At 40.2% G+C, this 26480-nt stretch overlaps 1 protein-coding gene across 41 annotated transcripts in view; it reads right to left on the minus strand.

Annotated features, from left to right (window-relative positions):
• Positions 1–26480, minus strand: part of PTPRD (protein tyrosine phosphatase receptor type D) — a 1139460-nt gene that overhangs the window by 164736 nt on the left and 948244 nt on the right. For 17 of the 41 annotated variants that reach the window (XM_083482170.1, XM_083482159.1, XM_083482163.1 and 14 more), the window contains 7 exons: positions 12881–13069; positions 10866–10883; positions 9000–9110; positions 7632–7643; positions 5243–5512; positions 4305–4886; positions 1075–1208 (listed from right to left, as the gene is read on the minus strand). In XM_083482170.1, coding sequence (XP_083338296.1) covers positions 1075–1208; positions 4305–4886; positions 5243–5512; positions 7632–7643; positions 9000–9110; positions 10866–10883; positions 12881–13069 — 1316 coding nt within the window. The remainder of the gene's footprint in view (positions 1–1074; positions 1209–4304; positions 4887–5242; positions 5513–7631; positions 7644–8999; positions 9111–10865; positions 10884–12880; positions 13070–26480) is intronic. The other 24 variants (XM_083482166.1, XM_083482165.1, XM_083482162.1 and 21 more) reach the window with 3 other exon arrangements.

The raw sequence follows: 26480 nt of genomic DNA on the forward strand, positions 1-26480 counted from the left end.
AAGTGTGCTCCCTATTATTCCTTTGCACACAGGGCTTGCATTTTGTGCCTTTTAAATTTGGTGCAAGAAGAACTACCACTCAAATTGGCTCCACTCGGAGGCTACCAACCAGAGCCGACTCCTACTGCCACTGGGGTTTGTATTTGGGGCTGGAATTAAATTCTGTGCCAAATACAAGTCTCTGGAATCAGCTCCCGATTGGAGCTCACAAATGGAGTTGATTGGTGCAAAGGAAAATGCTTCTTCTGCCTGCACAGTCTGGAAATCAAACCATGTGGGCCAATGAACATATTGCTTTTGCACGCTACCCTGAATTCAATGCAATCTACAAAGAGATTGCCCCACCCATCTGTCTAAGCAATCAGTCCATGGAGGCTAGAGGACGTCAGAAAAGAAAAGAAAAAAACTACTTTACCAATATCTTACTTCTGTTTCAAAGCCAACAGTAAAATATGCACCTGTACAGTTATACTTGTACAGTGGAACCTCGGTTTTCGAAAAACTCGGAAGCTGAACATTTTGGAAGTTGGAAGCTGAAAACCTGGAAGTAATTGCTTCCATTTTCAAAGGCATCTTGGAAGTCGGATGGCTTCCATTGCGTGTTTTTCTTTTTTTCTCAATGGATTTTGCCGACCACCCATTGCTCCTCAGCTTTTGAACATATTGGAAGACGACCGGTCTTCTGGAATGGATTACGTTCAAAAACCAGGGTTCCATTGTATTTGTTACAGAAATCAAGATGGCCACTTATGGAAGTGTAGTCTTGGAATTACAGCAGAGAGTTTAGTTAGACAAACCATAGTTAAGATTTTTGAAGGGGCTACCGTTAAACAGAACAGTTTGCATGACACTGTCTTTACTCCTTACATTATAAATTTGAACATTTGGAATCAGAGCACATTTAGGGTTGTAGAAAAGATAATTCAGGCTGCAATCCCATGTGCATTGAATGGGGCGTACATCTGACTAAACAAGCAACTGGGTAACCTTCAACTAACACGAGGCTGACTACCTGTCTATCAACTTTCAAGGCCTGTAAATTGTGTTTCAAAGGCATAAAGCTAGTTCACTTACCTCTTCTCCATGCTCTCCATCTTTGTAAACAAGATCATAGTTGGAGATTGTGTCAGACCGTGGAGGGGTCCAAGAAAGGAGTATGCTTGTTTCGGATTCTGGTTCAGCTTTGAAGTTCAATGGCTGCCCTGGGACTGATGCAGGAGGACACAATATCAACATTCAGTAAGTACATTTACTGGGGGCAGCGGGGAAAATTAAGAGTTGTTTCCTGCAGTTATATACTCCATGCAGACCACCGCTTCCAGGTTTAGGTTTCTATTGAAGACCCACTAATGGAAGCGGCCAGGTTTCATTTCCAGTAGCGTCACCTTCCCAAGAGCATTCCAAACATGTCACTTTCTGTTCCGCTGTTTGCTCAGCTGGGAATTAATCACTCAGATAGTCCTGTTCTTTATTGCAGTTAATACTGTTGCTTGAGCAGCCTTTCTTTACACTGTCAACATACTGTTTACCAGACAAAATGTTTCTGCACATTGCTTTGATCCAGCAGAGCCACTCGAGTTATGACAGTACTCTATATACATGACAAACAGGAATAATATGAACTTCTCTGTGTCTTAGCCAGATAAGCCACCCCCTGAGCCTTCCTGTTTCTTGACTAAAGGTAAATGGAGGTTTGTGCTTACTGCTTAGACACTGATAGGAGAAAACATGACTGTTAGATACTATGCTAGGGGGAAGAGGGAAAACCCTGCTTCTCTTTAACGCTGTAAAACACAACAAAATCCTATGGGCTATTTCAATCACAATCTCAAGGAGCAGACAGTCTCTTTAAAAGTTTGTGATATGAAAGGAGTTCAGTAAATAGGTAAAAAAGGTAAAGGTAAAGGACCCCTGACAGTCAAGTCCAGTTGCAAACGACTTTGGGGTTGCGGCGCTCATCTCTCTTTACTGGCCAAGGGAGCTGGCATTTGTCCACAGACAGTTTTTCCGGGTCATGTGGCCAGCATGACTAAGCCACTTCTGGTGAAACCAGAGCAGCATACGGAAACCATTTACTTTCCCACTGGAGCGGTACCTATTTATCTACTTGCACTTTGACGTGCTTTCGAATTGCTAGGTTGTCAGGAGCTAGGACTGAGCAACAAGAGCTCACCCCGTTGCGGGGATTCGAACCACCGACCTTCCAATTGGCAAGCCCTAGGCTCAGTGGTTTAGACCACAGAGCCCCCCACATGGTCTAGGTACTTGGTCACAAAGAAGACTATCATTGAGGAAAGAGGATCCAGTTACTCCCTCCCCTGCCCCATGAACAAACATAGGGCTTGCTCTTTCCATATTTGCTTTGTGTGCTGATGGGCACTAGAGCAGGCATAGGCAAACTTGGTCCTCCAGATGTTTTGGGACTACAACTCCCATCATCCCTAGCTATCAAGACCAGTGGTCAGGGATGATGGGAATTGTAGTCTCAAAAACACCTGGAGGGCAGAGTTTGCCTATGCCTGCCCTAAAGAACGGCCCTTTTATTTGGCAGACCTTTTTTTTTGTTTGCAAAACTCTCTCCTGATGGCTCTACATTACTAGTTTAAGTGTGTTTTGTAGATTTCTCTTCAATCTACCCATAATTTCTTATCTGAATCCAATACTGATTTATGTTTATGTAGGGAAGAGGAACTCCTTGCAACTCCTTCAGTGCCCTGTTCTTTCCCCTTCAACTTTTTATTCTTTTGTGATTGCTTTTTTCACCTTAAATTGTTTTGGAGGTTTATTTTATGTTTTAAATGTTGTATATGGTATATTTCATTGTTGTAAACCACTTTGAGACCTATATGGTGAAAAGCTATATATATATATATATATATATATATATATATATATGTGTGTGTGTGTGTGTGTGTGTGTGTGTGTGTGTGTGTATAACCCAACAACAATAAAATAATAATAATTCCTGACCATGGGTCACCCTGGCTGGAGCTGAAATGGAAGCTTTGAAGGGAATGTATTGTTATGAGTTTGGGGAGCAGTTAGGCTGTATGCTGGAGCCTGCTTCCAATTCCTGGATTCAGCACTGATTCAATTCCTGGAAATAGACAGCTAGCTTATACTTATACTTATGTCCCTATAAGTATGGACCATTAAGGCAAGGAAGGGGCTCTGTGCCAGATGCCAAGTGAGTATGCCCCCCCCCTTCCTAACTCACTGGGAGTTAGAAAGCCTGATTCCTGTTTGAATTAAAGGCTGTGGCTAGGAGACACCCTCTTGGGGTTTTCATGATGTAGTGGTGTTGAGTCAAAAGTGTAACTGTGCTCTCCAAGTTAAGGATTATTTTTTTAAGCCCTAATTATATTTCTGTATAGCTTACAATCAAAATATCAGTGTATCAACAGTTACTTTGCAAGGACTAGTATGCAGTGCTGGACTCTGCTGGTAAAAAGGGAGATTCAAATACATGTACTGACTCAACCATGAAGGGTACTGAGGTCTTGACAAAGTTATTATCTGTAATAACTTTGTTATTATAAACTTGATTCATGTGCTGCTTTAAAAAAAATGTTTTTAATTTGTTTAGTCTCCCCATGAGAGCTGTGATTGTACTGGACAGGCAGTAAGGGCAGGGCATTATATATATATATATATATATATATATATATATATATATATATGTGTGTGTATATATATATATATGTATATGTATATGTATATGTATATGTATATGTATATGTATATGTATATATATCCCTGACACGCATGAGTACATAAGTAGGATGTGCTGGATTTCAAGTAGTTTTTCAATTTTTATTTTTATTTTAACAGGGCAGGGAAGTTATATTCCAAGGAAGTTATATTCAGTGCGGAACTTTCATTTTTCATTAAATATTTGTCCTGTGAGGTCATTTATCATTACAAAAGCAGAATATGGAAATGGAGCTTCTGAAGGAACTTGAGAAAATTTCAACAATATATAACTACGTGATTAACATGCCAATGGAAACAGCAAACAAACAAAGTTTCAGAGAGGCTGTTCATGGCATAAGAACTGTTAAAGGTGAGTACAATACACAAAAATGTCGAAACTATTCATTACTGAATAAACTTCATGGTAAAGTCAAAAAACATAGATCCCCAATCCAACTCACAGCTTAGCCATCTGGATTTAGAATATGCTTTTTAAACACCTTGACTGGGTTCATCTATATTTACCTTTGACTTTATTGCTTAGAAAAGTCAGGTACCAACCCTCCCACTCCAGCCGCACCGCTGAGAACTTTCTAGAGTTTTCCTCTTACCTCCTGTCTGAGTGATGACTTGAATGTCACTAGAAAGAGGCCCATCACCAACGGAGGTAAAAGCAAGAACTTTCACAGAGTAAGTTTTCTGTGGTATTAGATTCCCAATGGTGGTTATATGGCTGTCGGCCACATTGTGTTTCAACCAGCTGTTGACATGTTGGGAGGGGTCCATGGTGTAATAAACTCTGTAGCCTTGTATTTGTCCATTGGGTTCCTCGGGTTCTTCCCACTGCACCAGTATTGTGGTTGAGCTCAACATACGGGCTTGTACATTGCGTGGTGCACTAGACGGTGCTTGCTCCGAGGTCCGCGTTGAAACCGGTTCACTGGGTGGCCCCCGCCCAATGTTGTTGACAGCAACAACTCTGAACTCATACTCGGAATAAGGACTCAAACCGGCGACACTGTATCGAGTTGTGGCGACTCCATCAATTTCCTTATAGAGTTCCTCAGAGTTTTTAGGTTTATGTTGGATTATGTAATAAGACACTGGCTCGGGGTTTCCAGAATCCCAAGTCAAAGTAATGCTTGTTGCTGTGCTTTCTGTTACAACAGGAGTTCCTGGAGGTTTGGGTAAGGCTGCAAGAAAATAAAAGACAATTTATTCAATTGGCAGGAAATTACACCACAGCACCATGACTAGTTTTTTTAAAAAAGTATAGCAATGCGATTTGGTGAAGGGATACATACAATTCAAAACAGAACGCTGTTTTATTCAAGTACTGTCGAAAACAAAAACAAAATATTATGGGAAAAGCATTTTGTTGCGACAATAATTTAACTAAACATTTGCGAAGGAGAAAATTGACGTTACTCTAAAATGGCAAGCAGCATCAGAGGCTTGGGGACTCCTGGTTCATATGCAGAAAATTTGTGTTGCCATGGTAAAGATTTATCTGTTGTTGTTTTTTTGAAGCAGATTGTATGCCCCTTACCTTTGACAGTTATCTGTGCTATTGCTTCTATAACACCAAGAGTAGACATGGCAACACAAGTGTAATTTGCAGATTGCCTGACGTCATTAAGCTCCAGGACATTCCTTCCTATTGGCATGTCATCTTCCGGGGTAAGATCTTCTGCTCCCAGCATCCATTTCACATATGGCATTGGAGACCCCACAGCAACACAGGTGATGTTAACACTCCCTCCGGGCATAATTTCGTGGTTGGTGGGTGGGATCGAGAACCTTGGTGGGACCCGACGAACTGGAATAAAACACACATAAAGCTAATAACCCATACAAAAATGGGGAACATAGATCTTGCACACAAGATTACATGCATTTATAGATACACTTTCAACGATTAATTGCTACTTTTATTTGCCGAAAATAAAATATAGACCAGACAGGTATATTGTCTGTACATATTTGTTTACATTTATTCATCAATATCTTTAACCACATTCATACAACGCTTCCCCCCACCCCAGACCTAGTAGGGCCTCACAATTAACTAACTATATACTAACAATACACCAAACACCATGCAAAAGATACACACACATACACACACATATATATGCATGTATATTCTGTATGCATATGTATACATATATATGCACAGAAGAAAACTGGAGAGTCGACAGCATGCTTGAGTTGAGTATCAAAACCAACTTCAACGCTGCACACTTCCAGCTGATGTGAAGAAATGTGCTGCAACACATTGTCACATCACAGCCCTGAAACACATCACCTACGGTACACGGAAAAATGCAATTCTGATTTGCTGTCAGACTCAAAAAGTGGATGCAGCCTCAAGACCTCACACTAACACTGAAACAGACATGGGATATATATAGATATATATATAGTCACAGGAGAAGAAACAAGGCAAAGCCAGTATGAGTACTGGTTTTGGTCATGCAGGCAAGCAAATGACAAGAGTCTATAGGGAATCATGCTTAGGGAGGAATGATAGGAGAGAGAGAATTTGTATAGGGAAACAAAAACAATTAAAAGGAAAGGGGAAGGAAACATATTGGGATAGAGAATAGGTTTTTTTAAAAAAATGTGAAGGCAAGATAGTTTAAAAGAAACAGGGATATTAAGAGGGTAGGACAGGGAATAGGAGGATATTTGTTTAAGCCTGGGATTATTATGAAGCAAGTATACGGTGGCAGGGAAGGAGAAGAACATTAAAACATTCCGGGTTCCATGGCGTTCACACAGAGGGGGAAGCAAAATAAGCTGCTAGGATTAATAATACTACTAAAAGCAGCTCTACGTGGTGTACAAAATGAGGGACAGTGATATCTAAACTATTTAGCAGCAGGGCATTGCATTAACAGAGTAGTTAATATTTAAGAAAACACAACACTGAGAAAATTACCAGGCAATAACAGATCAGTGTTTCTGCTTCAAATATTTTCTGTGTGCATGTGTAGAGCAAGAGGCAACAGAGGCCTGTGCTTTCATTGCACACAATAGGCTGTGCTTTACGTGGGCCTTCAAAACAAGGATGTCTTTGATTCAGCGAAATAAAAAAACCGATTCGTAAATAAATGGCTACGGTCCCGGCCGGAGAACGTTAGTCATAATCACGTCCCATTGAAATCAATGGGAGGTAGGTTAGTGGTCATTAAATCCGTCCACCGAAGTTAATGGCAGGGAGTGGGGAATGGCTTAGCGTTATACGCCAACAAGTGTGATTTAAGAGCGGCGAACTTTCGCTGGATTAAGGGACTACAAATACAAAGCGATCATTTCATTACCCTTTGCACTGAATTGAGATAAATTTCTAGAGATTCGATAGGGGCTTACGGTGATGGCCTCGTGAGTGAATGGGACTGGCATAGGGAGGACAAAGAGCGAAACATGCCTTCAGCAGCCAATCAACCGAGGTCACACAAAGCAAGTGAGGGGCAATGCAGAATTTGTACTACTGAAAGAAAACGGAAAACGGAAAAAGAAAAAAGAAAAAACTTAGGAGAAATATTAGTCTTCATGCTTGGGCTGCTTAAAGGAGCATCTGCTGGAACTCATTCCCGTATCAGCAGGCATTAACAACGGAAATCAAAGGGAAATAAAATTGAAGAAGGAAAAGAAGATAAAAAGAAGCAGGAACACTGACCAGATTGACAACTCCTTGAAGTGTTAAGCGTGTTACTGGCTTGTCATGCACCCAGCCTCTCTCCCTCTGTCTACATGCACAACGATACCAGCACACATTAGAAGCCATGACCGGGGCATTCTCTGCTTAAACATAACATCAACTTAAAAATAAAAAGGCCACAATGCAGCTACATTCATTTCATTTGTATTCTTTGTTATTGGTTTAATTAATAGTTTTGTAAGGTGGGTAAAAAAGTAAAAAACACACCAACCTTCTCGCAGCTCTGAGGGATGTAGGGGGTTTGATGCAGAACACAATGAAATGAGGAAAGGAGAAAAACAAGGGAAACACAGAGAGAGTAAAAAGGCCATATCAAGGCTTTCAACTGCTACTTGAACAACTTTTACTTGTTCTAATCAAACCTTACTACCTCAGCTCTGACCGTAAGCAATTTCGCGCAGCTATCGCGGTATTAGGAACTAGCATCATTTGAGTGGGGAAAGGGGAACTCCTTCAAGTCGTAACGGCACACATGCCTCATGCAAGAAACACTACTTTGAAAGGAAAAGGACCAGATAGCTTCCTAAGGAGGCCAAAATAACCTCCGAACCCTTTCTAGTCAGAAAGCTACATCATAAATATATATTATAAAAGTTTTGTACAGCGTTCCCCACACCAAAGTAATGAGCTAACAGCTGTATGAACCGAAATCTTCCCTCATCTTTTCCCCCTCCCCTTCTCATTCCAAACCACCCTTTCTTTTTCCAGGGAAATGGGATTGTTTGTATAAATTATATAGAAAAGGGGTGCTCTCATTTCAGAGCCAGACCCTGGAAACTGTGCCAGAAAGGAGGCACTTTAAATATACAAAACTAAGAGCTTCCATAGGTTTAAAAAGCAATCATGCCTGTTACCCTTACAAGAATATACTTTTTATGAATTTATCCTCCCAATTCATATCTATCAAAAAAGACAAATCTCTCGGCACCCCTCCCCCTTTTGAAAAATACAAAGAACAGCCAGTTCATTACAGCAGTGCCAGGGATTACGTATTACTGATAAAACTTCAATTTAAGAGAAAGTATGTATATATATATTTATAGCTCTACGAAACTAAGCTTAAAGAAACAGAGACGGCAGGCCACACCACTGTCCTCTTCGGCGAGAATTTCCAAGCTAAGAACTTTTCCTTTTCAGCTCAGAAGCAGAGGTCATGTGGGTACAACACACCTCAGCACCCCTGAGTTTCAATTAGAGCTAAATTAGTTGCACAGCAAGCAATCGCATTAGGAATTATAAACCAAAGAAAGGAGAAGAGGAAAACCCAAAAATAAATGCAACACTCAGGTCAATCGTCAATGCAGGAAAAAGTAGAAGTCAAGATGTAAAAACGGAAGCATACTTACAAACCTTAAGTCCACAGGGGTGGATTGGACTCAAAGGTGCCTTTATTCATATTCCTCCCTTCGTCAAATTCATACTCTAAGCCTTTTATCCCCAATGTTTATTTTACTTTCCCCCCCCCACCCCTTTGCCCAGATACTTTGCTTATTACTGTAGTTATGGCATAGACCCCGAGAGTAACTTAACGCCCCTTGCGCCTGACTGAAGGGTAGATACCCGGGTTTATCATTCCTACCTCTGACATATAGATTGGCAGGGGCAGAATACCGTGTCCCTGCACTGTTGGTTGCAACACACTCATATTTGCCTTGGTCAGATTCTTCGCTCAATTCGATTTGCAGGGCACCTGTAAGGATATAAAATACATTGCCAAAGAGACTGTCAATGAAGGGTTTTTCAGCTCCCAACGACACACCGCTTAATAATAATGAAAAGCCCTGTATGCGGAGGTCCACGCAACGTCGGTTCATTTTCTCGCTACAGTGGCACAGACAAAAAAAATAATAATTATGATGTGATGAAAAAAACAAAGAGATTATTTTTTTCACACCATCAATACTAGCACAGGAAAACAATCTGCATTTCGCAAACATATTTTCTAGCACAATATACTGTTTTCTCCTAGGCTATTAAAATGGAGATGGGTGAGACTGCTTCAAGGAAATATGGCTTTAAAACAAAGCATAGGATATTAGGTCATAGGGTTGTCACTGTTTAGCGGATTAGATTATATTTTATATATTTATTTGTGCAGCAAAAGTAATAATACAAAAGGTGGCACTCGGCAAAAAGAAGAAAAAAGAAGGGGAAAAAAGGGAGAAGATGGGTTTCAAGAAAGTCTTCCGCTGAAGAAGGCCAAAAATGTGCAGCGAGTACAAAAAAAGGGCTGCTTAAAGTGAAAAAAGAAACAAATTAGTCATTTATAGTAATCAAAATATTCCTTTAAAGAAACAAAACTCCCTTAAAGACATGCAGATTGGTAAGAAAAAGAAAGACATTTCGCCACAACTTACAATCTTTTTAGTGCATTTGCTGAAAAACAAGAGCAGTTGAATTAGGAGGCAAAAAAAATGTTAAAAAGCAGGGGCCAAGCCAACAAGGAAGAAGCAACCAATCACTGCTGCGGACCATCGGGATGTCAGCCCTAAGACACCCATCAAAATCCACGGCTGGGATTAGCAGTGTGGTGTCACAAAACCCAAGAAAAAAACAAAACAAGAATTACAAAAGACATGAGCAGTTGTTTCTTTAATATAAAATGATTAAAAACCAGCAATACCACATTTTATCACCAAGAATACTGAGTCATCAACCTTCCCATTTCCAAAGCCTGAAGATCAGAAGGATCCAAAAATCCAGAGATGGGTAAATCCAAGAAGAAAAAAAAATATATATAGTTGCTGTAATTTATTAGGGAGAAGAATGTGGTGGGTTTTTTCTTGTTGTTTTACTTTACTTTATTAAAGTTAAAAGAAAAATATATAATTGAACAAAAATTAAAAATAAAATAAACCCCCTTGAAAGACAAAGTTAAAAAGTAGATATTCCATGTTGTCGTCTGCATGTCTGCAACTGTTCTCCAGACCATCTTGGCTTGGTCCAAAACAAGAACAGCTAAGGAAGAAAAAAAATGATCTTTTTTTTTTTGCTCCAGTTGGACCAAAAAAAAAGAAAGAAAAAAAGGGGAAAAAAAGAGAAAAGAAAAAAGGTAGAAAAAGAAGAAGAAAAAAAGGAATAGAGGGACAAATGGTACGCTGTGACTGGGTTGTGTGGCCTGAAGACCCGGATATGCTTTCTTTGAAGCATATCACAAAGTAACGAATCTTTTTTGAAATAAAAAGAAGAAAAAGAATGAATGAATGAATGAATGAATGAATGAATAAACACAACTTTTTTTCCCCCAATGAAAAGTGAAAAGGATGGTGGGGGAAAAAACAAAACCACAAGATGGAAGTCACTGATCATAACTCAATAGGAAGAAATAAGGATGAAGGACATTTCTGTAATGCATTTGTTTGTTTTTTAAAAATGGATATAATGGAAGGTATGAAAGGACAGAAAGAATAAGATCATTCTGTGAACGTTAGTTCAGCACTCTTACCTCTTATTGGTGTACCACCTGGGTGGATAATATGAATGCAAATAAGATTAGAAAGAAGAAGCATTAGTACGAGAAGAAAGAGGCTAGGGCTTTGGAAGAAGAATCAAATTAGAGTTACAGAATTAAATAAGGTCTTAAAAGAAACTTGAATTTCTATACTGTAAAAACAGGAATATATACTTTTAGGTACAATTCTTAGATTATAAAAAACAAAATAGCAGTGTACCAAACTGGGCAAAGGCCATTATTTTCGGGGGGAAGTGGCAAGGCAGATCATTCTTACAAGAGCTTAGGTGTTTGGTTATATAGGGTTAAAATATATATATTGCATAGGCCTGAAATCCTAAAAGAAAACCTTTACAACACTATATTTAATACATAGTTTAGGAAGAGATACTGGATAACTATTAAAGTGAGAAATATATATATATAGTATATGAAGATATATATATATATAATAGAGAGAAAGAGAGAGAGAGGCTATCTGGAAATAAATACTGATTATGTTGGACTCACTTGTCATATACTGCACTACAACTAGGTGATACTTGTGTATTGCTCCTTCTAACTTGAGAGTTACTAGGACTGATACGACAACATTTCTGTGAAGGGTTGTGTGTGTGCCGCTACAAAGGTCCGGTGGCTACACTGTCTGTTAGTAAAATGCATGCCATGCATTTTAAGAGTAATCATCATCATCATAATAATACCATAATCATAGTATTCTGCATATGAAAATTAGTGGGGGGGTGAAGTGCGCTTCAGAACTAAGCACTTACCAATAGATTCTGGAGATTAAAATACGGAGAGAAGAAAGACAGCATAAAAATATTATTATATTCCTTATAATTTGGTACAAAAGTTTTCAAGTTAAAGCTTTATATACTAAATCATCTACGTCACAACTGAAAATTGACTTCTAGTTTTACATTAACAGAAGCTTAATCTACACAGTTCTGCTGACAACAAGCATTAGCAGTTGGTTAACAAGACGGCTTAACATCACAGGACAGGTCAAAAAGGCTGAAAGTTCTGGGAAGATATATGGCTAGACAACTTGATTCCGCAGGAAGATCACTATCACAGCCGAAGTAGACTGCTAATTATATATCCCACCCTTTTGTAGTATATTAATATGGGAATAAGCTTTACATTTAGTAAATAATTTAGAGTTATCTTATTATGAAGCTGCAAAGACCATCAGGTGGAGTTGAAAGGAGTCGTTGGAGAAAGAGCAGCGAAACCCGGACTCTACTTCAAATACAGGCTTCTGTAGATCTGGACACGCTAATATTGACAAAGCTTTGGGTTTATGCACACTACTGTGGCTAAATGCACCAGAAAATAAATCTCAGCCAGTAAAAATCTCTCCCTTCACAGGCTAACCCATTGATTTGAGATTATTATTCTTGGTTGGCTTGCTTGCTTTGGGGTCAGGGAGGATGTTAAGATAGTGCACATGAGAAAAGTAGAGTGAACCATGTACTAGTGAGAGAAAAGGAAGATGTGTCCAAACTGTCTAATCTTTGGTGGATTCAAAAGGTTGAAAAGAACTCACAAAACACAATTGTTATAGAATATTTTAATTGTCAAATAAAGAAAAATAGATTGGGTTTGATGGATATAACCATTGGTACTCCTTGCATATTCTGAAGTCCAATGTTGAAATAACTTTTTAAAATAAAATAATAATAATAATAATATAGATAGGGATAGAGAGAATGGATCGGTCAAATACTGCCAAAACGCAGTAAATAAACTGAAAATATCAAAACTACAGTCACAGCAAGTGAGCGTTGTGGAGTAAACAGAAGCTGCAAGACACACAAACAAATAGACTCTGGAAACAGGCTATGACGATAACACAGACATGGACAACACGCTCGACAACATAAAAAAGAAGAAGAGAAGAAGAAATCATAACCTATAAAATAAAATAAAAATAATTAAAAAGGAACGTAAAATAAGAGAGAGTATAATTTTGGGCATTAGTGCAAACAGTAACAAGACCTTACCTGATCGTAATTGTTTGATACGTCCATTGTTGTTGCTCGTGTCCACGGGTAAAAAATCTTTGAACCAAGTTATTTCAGGATCAGGATTACCACTGGCTGCACATAACATGGTGGCCGTTCTAGTGCGTTCAACCACCTTTAGTTGCGGGCCCATATCAATGGTGGGGAAACCACGAGGAATTTGATCCTCTGAAAAAGAGATAAACATCAGGTTTATAAAACATTTCCTATCACAGCTACATTGCTAAATCTGTGTTCCAAACATACTGGGTTGCATCCATTGTTGTCACACAGCCAAGAGTTAAGGCTTCCATCAGTGGAAAGGAGTTGGAAAGTTTTTTTTGGTTGTGTGTGTGTTTGCAATTTCTCCCCATCCTCCCTGCACTCTATAATCCTCTGAATCTGGAGCCTTTCTAGAACAGATGCGGCAAAGGAGGGAGGTGGGTATCACTAAAAGATACACTGACGAAAAGCTTCCATCTACATTGGTACCTTGGTTGTCCAACAAATTGGCTCCCGAACAAATCGGCTCCCGAACGCCGCAAACCCAGAAGTGAGTGTTTCGGTTTGTGAATGTTTTTCGGAAGCCGAACATCCAGCGCAGCTTCCAACTGAGTGCAGGAAGCTCCTGCAGCCAATCGGAAGCCGCGCCTTGGTTTTCGAACTGTTTCGGGAGTCAAACGGACTCCCGGAACGGATTAGGTTTGACAACCAAAGTACCACTGTATTGAGCAACACTGTTTAATACAACCAATTTTGTCTACGGTTGGAGAAAACTATTTGATCCTGGCGTATTATCAACCAGCATAGTTTAAGCAAACCACATCTTCCAAAACTGGGATATTTTGGAAGAGTCAGGATTGCTGACCCAGAGGTACAAATTCAAATCTCACTAGGTGCATGGAAGCCTCTCTTAGGTGGCTATTTGGATCCATATCTGATTAAACAGGTATGATCAGAATAAGCATAGCTCCATAACAAAAATGTCCAGACATGTATGGTGTTTGGGTTTTTTTTTATTGCTTATTGTTATGAGGTGGGGGGACTTCTCTTTTTCCCTTATGGGGTACCCAAGAGTCTATATAAAGTCCTTTTGTAGGTTCTCTATTGGTAGGAGAAAATAACAGAGACCAACCAGAGAATATTGAGAAGCAAAGCAGCTAGTAAGCCTGACTTTATTAAAGCTGTTGCAACAGGGTGCCCCCTTCACATGCAGGACGAGGAAGAGGACCCAGAGCCATGTGTGCAAGCCCTTATATAGACATTTTAAATTGCCCACCCTGGAGTCCAAGACCACCCCCAGAAACATCATACATACATCACAGAAGGTTTGTAGCCTAAGACCACCCCTCAGATACATCATACCTACATCACAGAAAATGTGGTCTACAACAGAAATCTGAGTGTGTTGTTTATCTCCTGTCTAGCAAGTTACCTGATTGCATTACCTGGGTTTTACCCACTCTTTTGTTGTTATAACTACTTAATTCCTGAATCTAGGTCACAGGTGACAGGCTCACACTCTGTTCATATCTTGAAGGTGCTCTTAAGACAGGATTTGTGAGGATGGGATTTGTGAGGAAAGAGACAATGGGGAGGTTTCCCACTTTGACCTTGCAGAGAAATGTTTGAGGTCAATTTATTCAGAACCTTTTCTGTGGGGTTTCAGACATGTGGTTTATATATACAGTTATGAATATATATATATAACCTTAAAATTCTTATAACTTTATAAAGGCTTCAGTGATTTTTTAAAAAAGCAGTACAGCCATTTCTTATTTTGCTTCAAGATAACCCACCAATAGAAAGAAAGAAGACCAATAACTGCTGTATAATGCATCCTTTGTTATTAAACATCTTGCTTGGCTGGTATTGACATGCAATTCTTTAAGGAATAAAAATAATTGACTACAAATTGTCCAATGTCAAACACATTACTTGCTTTGCCATGAAATGGTGTGATCTTTTCACAAAGTTGCAGCAAAGCTTTCGGAGGCATCTGAAAAACTTGGAGGGATATCCTTGGATACTTGACAAATCTCTGCATTCCCTGGTGACTTCCTTCTCTCCAAGGCTATTTAATCACTGACAATGTGAATGCACATAAATATTGCTACCGGAGAGTGGTAGTCACTAATCTTCTGCAAGTGTGAATGTCTTTTTATCTCTGCCAATAAGCAGGAAGTGTTAAAGGCTGACAATGTTAGGCCATTTGCTATAGGCTCTTACCAAAGAAACCTACATTAGATAACAAATTATAAGATGTGAAGCCTTTACCTTGGGAATTGCTGATAAGGTTTGACTTGTGCCATGCTGAAGTACTACTCTAATGCATTTGCATGACCTTTCCATTTCCTTCTTGGCTCACAAAGAACACTCTAGAGGCCCCTTTCTCATATAAACAAGCACACAACAAAGATAATCTATCTTGCATACTAATAGGGTGGAGTAAGCAAAGAGCTTCTCTCTCTTATTTTTAATAAGGGTAATTAAATTCTATCCATTCCTCTTATGCACAGAACCTCTCCGAATACACGCTCGTCATTAAATTTTCATGAGAAACATCACAATGTAACAGATTCAAATAGTCAGAGCTGTTATACTTTGACAGTTGTGGCTTATTTCCAATCTGGCTGTCAGGTATTTGGCAATAAAACCCAGTATTCAACATAAAACGGACTGGGGAAAATAATGGAATTTGTAATTGCTATGCTTATCTCAGTGGGTGTAGTTTATAAGACGTTAATTGCTTTCTGTTCTACTTTAAATTTATTAGTTATTTCTACAAAACCTGTCTTTCCAGTTTGATGGCACCATGTTTGACAGATCATCAAACAAGATGAACAATCGCATCAATCAGCAATTATACTACAGCCACATATACTTTTTGGGGGTGGGGTGATGGGAATAGCTAGTAATCAATACATTTTAAACCTTAAACATCAACATGAAGTGAAGAGGAAAAACATTTTGTCTTCTTCACTAGTTTGTACATTACTGTCATCATTAGGATTTTAACTACAATGTCCACCACTTTTCATTTTAATGTTGTCATGCTGAATTAGCTAGTAATTCATCAACAATTTAAATCAGACCTGACCTTCCCAGAGCCATATGACAGTGTCATTTTTACAGGCCATTAAAGGGCAGATTACTGTGCTCAGGGAGCAATATGAGTAATGTACGTATTTGTTTATGGTGGCAGCTACAAGAAATTTGGAAACATGACATATTCTTAGCATTTGCAAGGTGTCTTGCTAGTAAATATGTTCTGCTACTAAATTTCTAATTCAGTTCCAGGGATGTATCCCTAGCAGTCCATCAAGCTAAAGAGTTCCGAGGATGAATTTTGAACCAGATTAAGAATCTTTAAGGGAAAACACCACAACACTGTTTTGCATGGGGTCCGCTGCGTTTATATTATGTATGTTTTCAGAAGGTGTGCTCCACAATTTTTTAACAGACTTATCACTTATCCAAACAGATATCTGAATCTGTGATGTGCAAATTAGTACCCATCCTCGCTATGCACATCACAGATTCAGATATCTAAACAGCTGGACCTGTGTGTAGTACTGTAAACAGATAAGAAGCCTTAAACAAATCTTACTTTTTTGTGTTTTGCTGGTCTACCGCAACTGTTTCACCAGAAACCATGGTGGAAGGGAGGGAGGGGAAGAGATCAGACAAATAAGAGAGCATTTCTTCCTTCCTTGTTTGCCTTTTGCAAGGTTTCAGAGGGTTTCCCTGGGGTTTCCCAGGTTGCCTGTTCACTTTGGGGTCAACATTCTGTGGTTGGGAATGCATTAGAAATTTTCCCATAGGAAACCAATCATCAACTCTTTAAGCCATGGGTAGGCAAACTAAGGCCTGGGGGCTGGATCCGGCCCAATCGCCTTCTAAATCCGGCCCGCGGATTGTCCTGGAATCAGCGTGTAAAATGTGTCCTTTTATTTAAAATGCATCTCTGGGTTATTTGTGGGGCATAGGAATTTGTTCTCCCCCCCCCAAAAAAAATAGTCTGGCCCCCCACAAGGTCTGAGGGACAGTGGACTGGCCCCCTGCAGAAAAAGTTTGCTAACCCCTATAAAGCAAATGTTTGCACAACAAATAGTTTTCTGAGAATGTATTGTGTTCAGATAGTAAGACCTGCATGCACTGACAATACTACGCAGAAATCATTTACTAGGTGCATTTGCAACTTACAGAACCTTATCTGCCTTCACAATCTAATTTGCAGCTTTAGTCAATAAATGCACAGACTAGCTTCTCCCAATCTACAGAAAAACAAATATTGAACAAGGCACTGATTCAGTCCCCACCGATTCCTTATAAAGGTTGAAACTCACTGCAAATTTTGAATGCATAAAAGGTCTGCTCAGATTATCCAGAAGGTAAATGTTCTTCAGGTATATGAGCATGTATTTGAGATTGTGATTCGAGGACCCGACTCCCGCTTGGGAATAATAAAGACATGTGGACACAGGATATTATGTTAATGGGCTAGAAAAGGCCACAACTTTATTGATTACAGCATGTGAGAAGGTATTGGCTTAGGCATTGGACAACAGCAGATTTGACTCCACCCACTTGGGGAGGGGTGAGTCTGATGAGGGGTTAACCACTAGTAGGGGGAGCCTGTTCATGCAAATACAACTATAAGCTCTCCTCTGATGTCACCGAGGGTCGTGCCATGGCCCTCCGCCACACAGGGCATCGGACAGGATCCACGACCGCAGGATTCCTTTAACGGAATACCCATAAGTGAAGGGGTAGGCGATGGCCACACTTTGCCCTTCCATATACCAACAACACATTCCAATGCCTAACCGCCAAATACCAAGAAAGTTGTGACGATTGCTACGAGGTAGGCAAAAAACCCCCAAGAGGCTGGTGCCAATTTGCCAAATGGAAAGAAACTCCTACCAGGCCCCCCTGGGCAACCAGGGCGACCAACCGTGGGGCCATAGCAAGGTCGGGCAAGAAGCTACGCCCTAAAGGGAGTGGTGGGTGGGTGACTCATGGAGATCAGCAGTGCAATGGTGGAGAGAGCTGGCGCGGCCGCATTTGAGTGGCTAGACCACGCCCCCACAGTGTCACCCGATTGGGTGCCCAGCTGGGAGGCATGGAGCGCCAGTGATGATGGCAGGGCAGGGGCCGGAACGCCCCCTGCGTGACGCGGGAATCGGCTCCCGCTCACAACCCCTCTCCTCCTTCTGGAGGAGAGGCTTTTTCTAACTCTGCTACTTCCCAGTTTCTCTCCTTCTTTCAGTTTGGGCAGAAAAAATGGAATATGCAGCTTTTTTTAAAAAAGTGTTGACATGCAAAAGGCTCACTAACACTTCTGCTTTTCACACTTCCAGGTACCCAAAGGGAAACTCACACAGCAGTTATGCAATCAGTCTCCATACCCTGTAAGTACATTACCCATTGTTGCTGAGATTGCGCTTCCTCTGAAGAATGAGATACAGATATTGGAGGTACTGTACTCCTGGATACATTTTTTACTTTAGAGGCCCAAACATCCGGAGGTTAGGAGTATATTCTACCAGCTTTATCTGGTTCACCAGCTGCATCAATTACTGGACATTAGCAACCACAAGACTGGATTACTGCAATGTGTTCTGTGAGGGGAAGGATCATTTGATATCCACTCGAATCCAAGCTTTCACTGTTATTGGCCCAGTCTTGAAGACTGCTCTTCCAATAGAAAATCAGCAGGCATCTCCAGCACTGATTTTTAAATTTTGCTGAAATCTTTTCTATGGTGCCAGTCTTATGCGCACAATTAAACAAGCAATTGTATTACAATTACCCGGTTATCTTTGCTATTGCTTTTTACGTAGGCTATATAGATAGAAAGATAGATATCATACAATGCTTTTGTGTTTTTTATGAAATTGTAGTATTTAAGTATTTTTATGAATCAAAGAAATTACGTATCATTCCAACCACTTTACTAAAATGCACTGCGAAAACACGAGGAGACAATGAAGCTACCCATATATACTACTAAAAGAAATTGCCATCCATCTATCACACACTATTGTTATACTCTAGACAGCAATCTGGCTCTGACTCCAGTTGCAATCTCCCACTTGAGGCTCTCACCAAAGGGAAAAAAAAATCAAACTGTTCCGCATCTCACTGGTACCTCCTTCCCTCTCAACCAGTAGTGGCCTCAGATGTTCTAATCCACATAACCCACATTCCACAAAGAAATAATAATGCAACCATTGCCGCAATCGCAAAGGTAGAACATAAAAAGACAACCACCTCTTTGGGTAACTTTAGGGTAGCACATCTCAATAATGACGGCTTTGTGGGCTCTCTGTCCAAATGCCAATTAACAATTATAGCCAGTCTACCAACTCCATCTGGTACACAGGATGAGATCCTAGCTGCCTGCAGGTTGTCTCGCCAAAGTGGTGCATGCTCTAGTTATCCCCTGCTTGGATTACTGCAATGCACTCTACATGGGGCTACCTTTGAAGGTGACCCAGAAACTACAACTAATTCAGAATAAGGCAGCCAGACTGGTGACTGAGAGCAGCCGCCAAGACCACATAACACCAGTCTTAAAAGACCTGCATTGACTCCCAGTATGTTTCCAAGAACAATTCAAAGTGTTGGTGCTAACCTTGAAAGCCCTAAATGGCCTCGGCCCAGTATACCTGAAGGAGCGTCTCCACCCCCATCGTTCAGCCTGGACACTGAAGTCCAGCTCCGAGGGCCTTCTGGCAGTTCCCTCACTGTGAGAAGTGAGGTTACAGGGAACTAGGCAGAGGGCCTTCTTGGATCTTGAATCCATTGGTCCAGGTCCTACCCTCTGGAGCAGCAGAAAATAATCTTGGCTCCATCTTCTGTGTTACAGCCCTTGGACAATGACTATACAGATCCTCTCAGTCTCCTATCAACCTTGTTAGGCTGAGAACCTCACTGCTAGGTGAGAATTTGAGGCTGGGTGTCCCACAAGTCCTAGTCCAAGTTTCTAACCACTTACAGAACTCTGGGTGTCACTACACTGGATGTCTTTTCATTGATATGGAAAAATGGGTAGAAAAAGCAAGATAAAAGAAAAATGATTAGGAGTACATAAAATGAAAGTTAAAATGTGTTTGACGCAGCTTCTCTAATTTGAATGATACTAGTACCTCTAGTTTGCATGTTATTCCCCATTCTACTTCTGCTCACATTCATGGAAACGGTTTCTGCATAAAATGCTGTAGCCAGCAATTAAGAGCCTTTGTTTGCATTAGCTTTTGTTTGCACCAGTGTCCTTCTGCAAGTTTTGAATTAAAGTAACAAATGATTAAGGCAGTCATTTGCAATAAAATACAAACAGAAGACAGAGCACAAAGAGTGTTCTAGTCCAGATGGGGAAAGCAACAATTTTACTTCTTCTAGCAATTGATATTAGGATTATTATTTTTTTGCTCTGATGTCTCACACACAAAGCAGTACCTGAAAGAAATATTGGGCTGAAGGAGGATTTTAAGGTTGAATATGGATACAGGGCCGTCTTACCCCCATAGGGTAAGACGGCCCTGTATCCATATTCAACCTTAATATGTTGAATATCACCCTAAATATGTTGAATATCACCCTAAATATGTTTTCAAGAGAAAAAAATGTTTTTTCAACAACATATATTGATTACCTGATAGAATGTGTTGACAAAAATCAGCTGATAATGCCACAAAAATATAATCAATTTTGTCACAAGATCTGATTTTTTTCAAATCAACATAGCACAAAAACCTGACCTGATGGAGAGAAACGGATGCCAGTTCCTGATTCAGCAGTGCAAAAATACCCTAAATCAGTTGTAGAAATCTAGACAACATTCAAAAAGTAAAAAATTGTTGCCCAGTGTTATTCATAGTCTGCTGTGTGAAGTGTTTACTTCATATGTAATTTTATTATTTTTAAATTGTTCCGCACCATTTTGATACATTTTATGAAAGGCAGCCCTGAAATCTTTTAATAGATGAATAATACCTTTAAAATCGTCGATGCTACTCAGGTTCACATTGTAGTAAAATGCCCTGCAGGGTACGCATTCTCTATTAGGGTTAAGTATTCCGCCTGCTAAACTTCAATGTAATAAAGGCTCATTTGAAATAATGGGAGGCTCACCGGTGTACATGGTTGAGAGTGGTATAAATTATTCATAACAGATTTCATGGTCAAATTGTAATCATATTGGAAATTTCACAGTTTGTTATGGATTAACCGGAGAAAGCAAATGCATAATGTGGACATGGATGCCTTTCCCAGAGAATAGTGTGGCATTGTAAAAAAAAGAAAAAAGAAAAACCCACAAAGAGTTGAAGCATCTATTTTTAAGTGAAGTATGTTAGTTATTCAGAGCACTAAAAACTCCCCACCGCCGCTGCTGCTGCCACCAACATCACCATTTTTAATCTAGCAGCTGCTTCTCAACTGCTTCTGACAGGAACCAAAATAAACCTGACAAGATCACGTTTTAATATATTTTGCATTAAAAATGCATCAGAAACACACTGGCCGGATACCACCACACTGCCTGTCTTTCTGCATTGCCTTGAGGAAAGAGCAAGTTCAACTTTTGGACATTCTTTCCAAAACTCCAGAGGCACCATCTTGAGGTCTGTCAAAACAGCAGTTTCAGCCACTAGAGAAAGGACCAGAGAGTACTGCATCCCACAGCAGTTCTTTAGCAGCCCATTAAAGAATGATTCTGGTTTTGTTCGTTTCCCCGCCCCCCCTCTCTCTCCCTAAGAGAGTTGCTTCTTTCTTAGAAATAAGAATGCTGACTTGCTGGGCTTCTTTCAAAAAGCAGGTCTCAAGCGTCAAAAAATAAAGAGGACAGAATCCAAGAGTGATCGAAAACAAAACAAATCCCCTATGTGGAATGCATCCAGAGCATGGGTGGGCAAACTAAGGTCCAGATCCGGCCCAATCGCCTTCTCAATCCAGCCTGCGGACGGTCCAGGAATCAGCGTGTTTTTACATGAGTAGAATGTGTCCTTTTATTTAAAATGCATCTCTGGGTTATTTGTGGGGTATAGGAATTTGTTCAATTTTTTTCTTCAAAATATAGTCCAGCCCCCCCACAAGCTCTGAGGGACAAGGACGAGAGAGGACCAGATGGCTGGACAGTGTTCTCGAAGCTACAAACATGAGTTTGACCAAACTGCGTGAGGCAGTGGAAGACAGCAGTGCCTGGCTTGCTCTGGTCCATGGGGTCACAAAGAGTCGGACACGACTAAATGAGTTGACAACAATAAAAGGGCCCTGCGGGACTTGACATCTTTCTGCAGGGCCTGAAAGACAGAGCTGCTCCACCAAGCCTTTGGCCAGGGCACAGCCTGACTCCCTTCTTTGGCAATCTTCTCAGAACTCTAGCCCAATGGTTGCCATCAATTTGATTTGAAGTCATTTTTTAATGAAATGATTTTAGAATGTTGTATTATTTTATTGTTGTTAGCCGCCCTGAGCCCGGCTTCGGCTGGGGAGGGCGGGATATAAATAAATAAATAAATAAATAAATAATATTATTATTAACAACAACTGACCAATCATGTCAGTTCTGCCCCCCTAACCAAGTCCTGCCCCCCCCCCAAAAAAAATCCTGGCTACACCATTGCATGGCAGGGTCATCAAATGCTATAGAGGGCAGACTATTCTTGACAACAAGTTTAAAGCTTTTCATACATCCTCTTTAGCACACTTAAATTGCATGCTGATGCACAATAAAAGAAGTGAAACCAATCTGCCAAAACAACACATCTATATCTATATCTATATCTATATCTATATCTATATCTATATCTATATCTATATCTATATCTATATCTATATCTATATCTATCTATCTATAGATATATATATATATAGATATAAATATATAGGCACTACAGTAATGATATATAATTCATGCTTCTTTGGAGCTTATTAAACTCTGAGCGCACCCAGTAATTTACTGTTTGGAATACGAAGGAAAACTTCACGTTTTCCAGCCGTTGGTGCTTTCAGTTTATACTTTATATGTTCTGTTCGCTTAGGAAAGCCGTCTGTCTGGACCGCTTACCATGATGAATTAGCACCCTTCCAGAGGAAGTATTTCAAACCTTTTGACTTCTCCTGGCAAACTCTTGGTATTACCTCAAGATCACCGCAGGTACAAGACCATAAACACTGTTATTAGCTGGTGCCCCATCCTACCACTTTCTCATATTCCCACCACGCTGCCCTGGAGAAGCTCACTGGCAAGTTAACCTCAAACAGCAGGAGTAAGATTATTGTATTTACTTCTGATTGGGAAGAAAATAATAGCTCTTACTTTCAACAGTCTTTATAACGGAGTGTGCAGCAGCAGGAAGCCGCTGATACAAGGAATTTTAAAAGCTACCTAGATGACCGGCTTAAATAAAATAAGAAAGAAAGGTGAAAAATGGAAGAGGGAGGAAATATCGCCTTACAAGTTTGGAGAGGGTGGGTAGGCTGGAAGTCTGAGATCCTTCTAATTCCTGGATCCAGCACAGATTCAATTCCTGGCTAGCTTCCTGGTGAGGTAATAGCCTTCTAAGTTTGGACTATTAAGATAACAAAGGAAGTGGCTCTGTGCTGGACAGCAAGTGGGGGGGGGCTGGGTTCCAGTGTATATCTTGCTCATGTTGAGAAAGCTGATATATTAACACACAATCTAATTAGATGGGGCAAATACAGTTAATTGTTTATTGGGATCTTACTGGAAGGGTGGACATGGAGGTGAATCCTCTGTCTCTTTTCAGGATTTTTCTTTTAAAAACTTTCTCCTCCCATTAGTAAACATGGGGAGAGAAATAAGTGCGACCAAACGATGCCAACTTCAAGCCTGGCATAGTTTACTGTACCAGCAGATGGGGCAGGCACTGGGTCTTTCAGATCCCAACATTCTTCATGTCCTCCTACAACATGCCTTCAAATCACCCCATCATGTACTCTTTTCGACCCAACCATGTTCGGGAATCCAACATCAGCAAACCAAGTACAGTGGTACCCCGGGTTAAGAACTTAATTCGTTCTGGAGGTCCATTCTTAACCTGAAACTGTTCTTAACCTGAAGCACCACTTTAGCTAATGGGGCCTCCTGCTGCCGCTGCGCCGCCTGATTTCTGTTCTCATTCTGAAGCAAAGTTCTTAACCCGAGATAATATTTCTGAGTTAGCGGAGTCTGTAACCTGAAGTGTCTGTAACCTGAAGCATCTGTAACCCGAGGTACCACTGCATGGCAAATCAGGGCCAGATTTAGGTTTGATGAGGCCCTAAGCTACTGAAGGTAATGGGGCCCTTTATATGTCCAGCTGTACTTTGTCAACAATAAATTGCCGCTGTTTTTTGTGTTGAATATATGCTATATGGTAATTTATGGACCTAATAGGTATCTAAAGACATTTGCACATGCAGAATGTAGGCATCCTATATATAGAAATAAGCAAACCAGTGATATTTTAGGGAGCAGTCTAGCAGGCGGAGCCCATCACTCACATCATAGGAGCCTACACAACACAAAACACTGTTGCTGTATGTAGGTTTTATTTTATTTGTTTTTAATCTTATATTTTGAAAACGTACATCCAGGTTCTTTTTCCCCTTAAATTTTTTGGGGGGACCCCAAGTGAGTGAGGCCCTAAACTATAGCTTGTTTAGCTTATACATGAATCTGGCACTGTGGCAAACGTTTCCATGGCGGTAAGAAAGGAAAATCTGAATTGGTTCTCCTTTTCAGAGGTCCCATCTGCACTATACATTTACAGCAGTTATCATAATACATTGAATGGTCATGGCTTTCCACAAAGAATATTGGGAACTGTAGCTTGTTAGGACTGCTAGGAGTTGTTAAAAGCCCCCTGTTCTCCCCCCGCAGAGCTGCAGACGAACAGCACTACTGAGCTGCACAACAGCATCAAAAGGAAAACAAGGGGAACCCCCCTCAAAATGCTAATTTACCCATGAACACTGCATAAGAAGCCTTCCTATAAAAATAAGTGCTATTATATGATTTGAAAGAACTATATTTCCATAGTTTATTCTATTTTTCATTACTGTACAAGCAGAAAATTTCTGACAATTTTGCCACTGCAGAAGTTGAAATAAATGCACGTGAAGGAAACAATTGTGTCCCTCTGAGCAGAGGGCATAGAACATTGTATAGACTAGCTCTCGAAAGAATGAATAGAGACCACAGAAATCCCGCGAATACCCAAATATGTTACTTTGTATACACTAAAACAGCATTACAACTTATGATACAAAGCATTCCTTCAGTATTTATAGTATTAAGTGCTTTTAGAAGAATATGTTTTAATTGGTTATTCTAATTTTTATTATTTTAAAAGATGCAAGGTTGTGCTATTTTACAGTCACTCTCAGTTTAATCTATATTTTTCCATAGTAGTTTAATAAGCTATTGTTATATTAAAACAATTTCTCCTTCAAGACTACAGAGACCATGGTTAATAAGTTATTAGGGTTTTATGGTTTGTTGTTTTGTTAAGCCAGTGATAATCACCTTCTAAAAACCAAAAACTAGGTTTTCAAGTTTAATTAGCTCTTTTAAACAGCCAGTGTCATAGTAAATGTCAATAAGAGCTTTATTTTCTTTCTGCTAAAGCCATTAGGAAAATGAAACCATAAATGTGCTTGCCAGTTAAAGTGAGTTTATGAATTGTTTAAATGACAGGTGAAATTACCCATTTCACTTTCAGATTATCAAGGGATAATTGCAGTTATCATACAAATAATATAACATGCACGGCTTCCCAGCATATTATTTTTGGGGAAATTTGGAAATAGGCACATCGCTGTGCTTAAGAACACTCAAAAATTTATGGTACCTAGATGGCAAAACATCTTGATGCTGCAGGAATCCATCCACCTCAGCCAGGATGACTAATGGTTAGGGATGATGGGAGTACAATAAAATCGAAAGGGCCCAGAGGTTCCTCACCACTGCACTAGCCCCAGGTTTGTAACTAGAGCCTAGCCTTTTCCCTCCTTATATGTTGTTGTTGTTTAGTCATTTAGTCGTGTCTGATTCTTCGTGACCCCCTGGACCAGAGCACGCCAGACATTCCTATCTTCCACTGCCTGCCGCAGTTTGGTCAAACTCATGCTGGTAGCTTCGAGAACACTATCCAGCCATCTTGTCCTCTGTCGTCCCCTTCTCCTTTTGCCCTCAATCTTTCCCAGCATCAAGGTCTTTTCCAGGGAGTCTTCTCATGAGGTGGCCAAAGTATTGGAGCCTCAGCTTCAGGATCTGTCCTTCCAGTGAGCACTCAGGGCTGATTTCCTTAAGAATGGATACGTTTGATCTTCTTGCAGTCCATGGGACTCTCAAGAGTCTTCTCCAGCACCATAATTCAAAAGCATCAATTCTTCGGCGATCAGCCTTCTTTATGGTCCAGCTCTCACTTCCATACATCACTGCTGGTAAAACCATAGCTTTAACTATACGGACCTCTGTTGGCAAGGTGATGTCTCTGCTTTTTAAGATGCTATCTAGGTTTGTCCCTCCTTATATAGTTGGGTGCAAAAAAATTACATTTCTTTGTTCCTCTCTAAGGAACTAAGC

The sequence above is a fragment of the Podarcis liolepis genome, assembly GCF_965112155.1.
Source record: "Podarcis liolepis genome assembly, chromosome: 17".
In the NCBI taxonomy this organism is placed as follows: domain Eukaryota; kingdom Metazoa; phylum Chordata; class Lepidosauria; order Squamata; family Lacertidae; genus Podarcis; species Podarcis liolepis.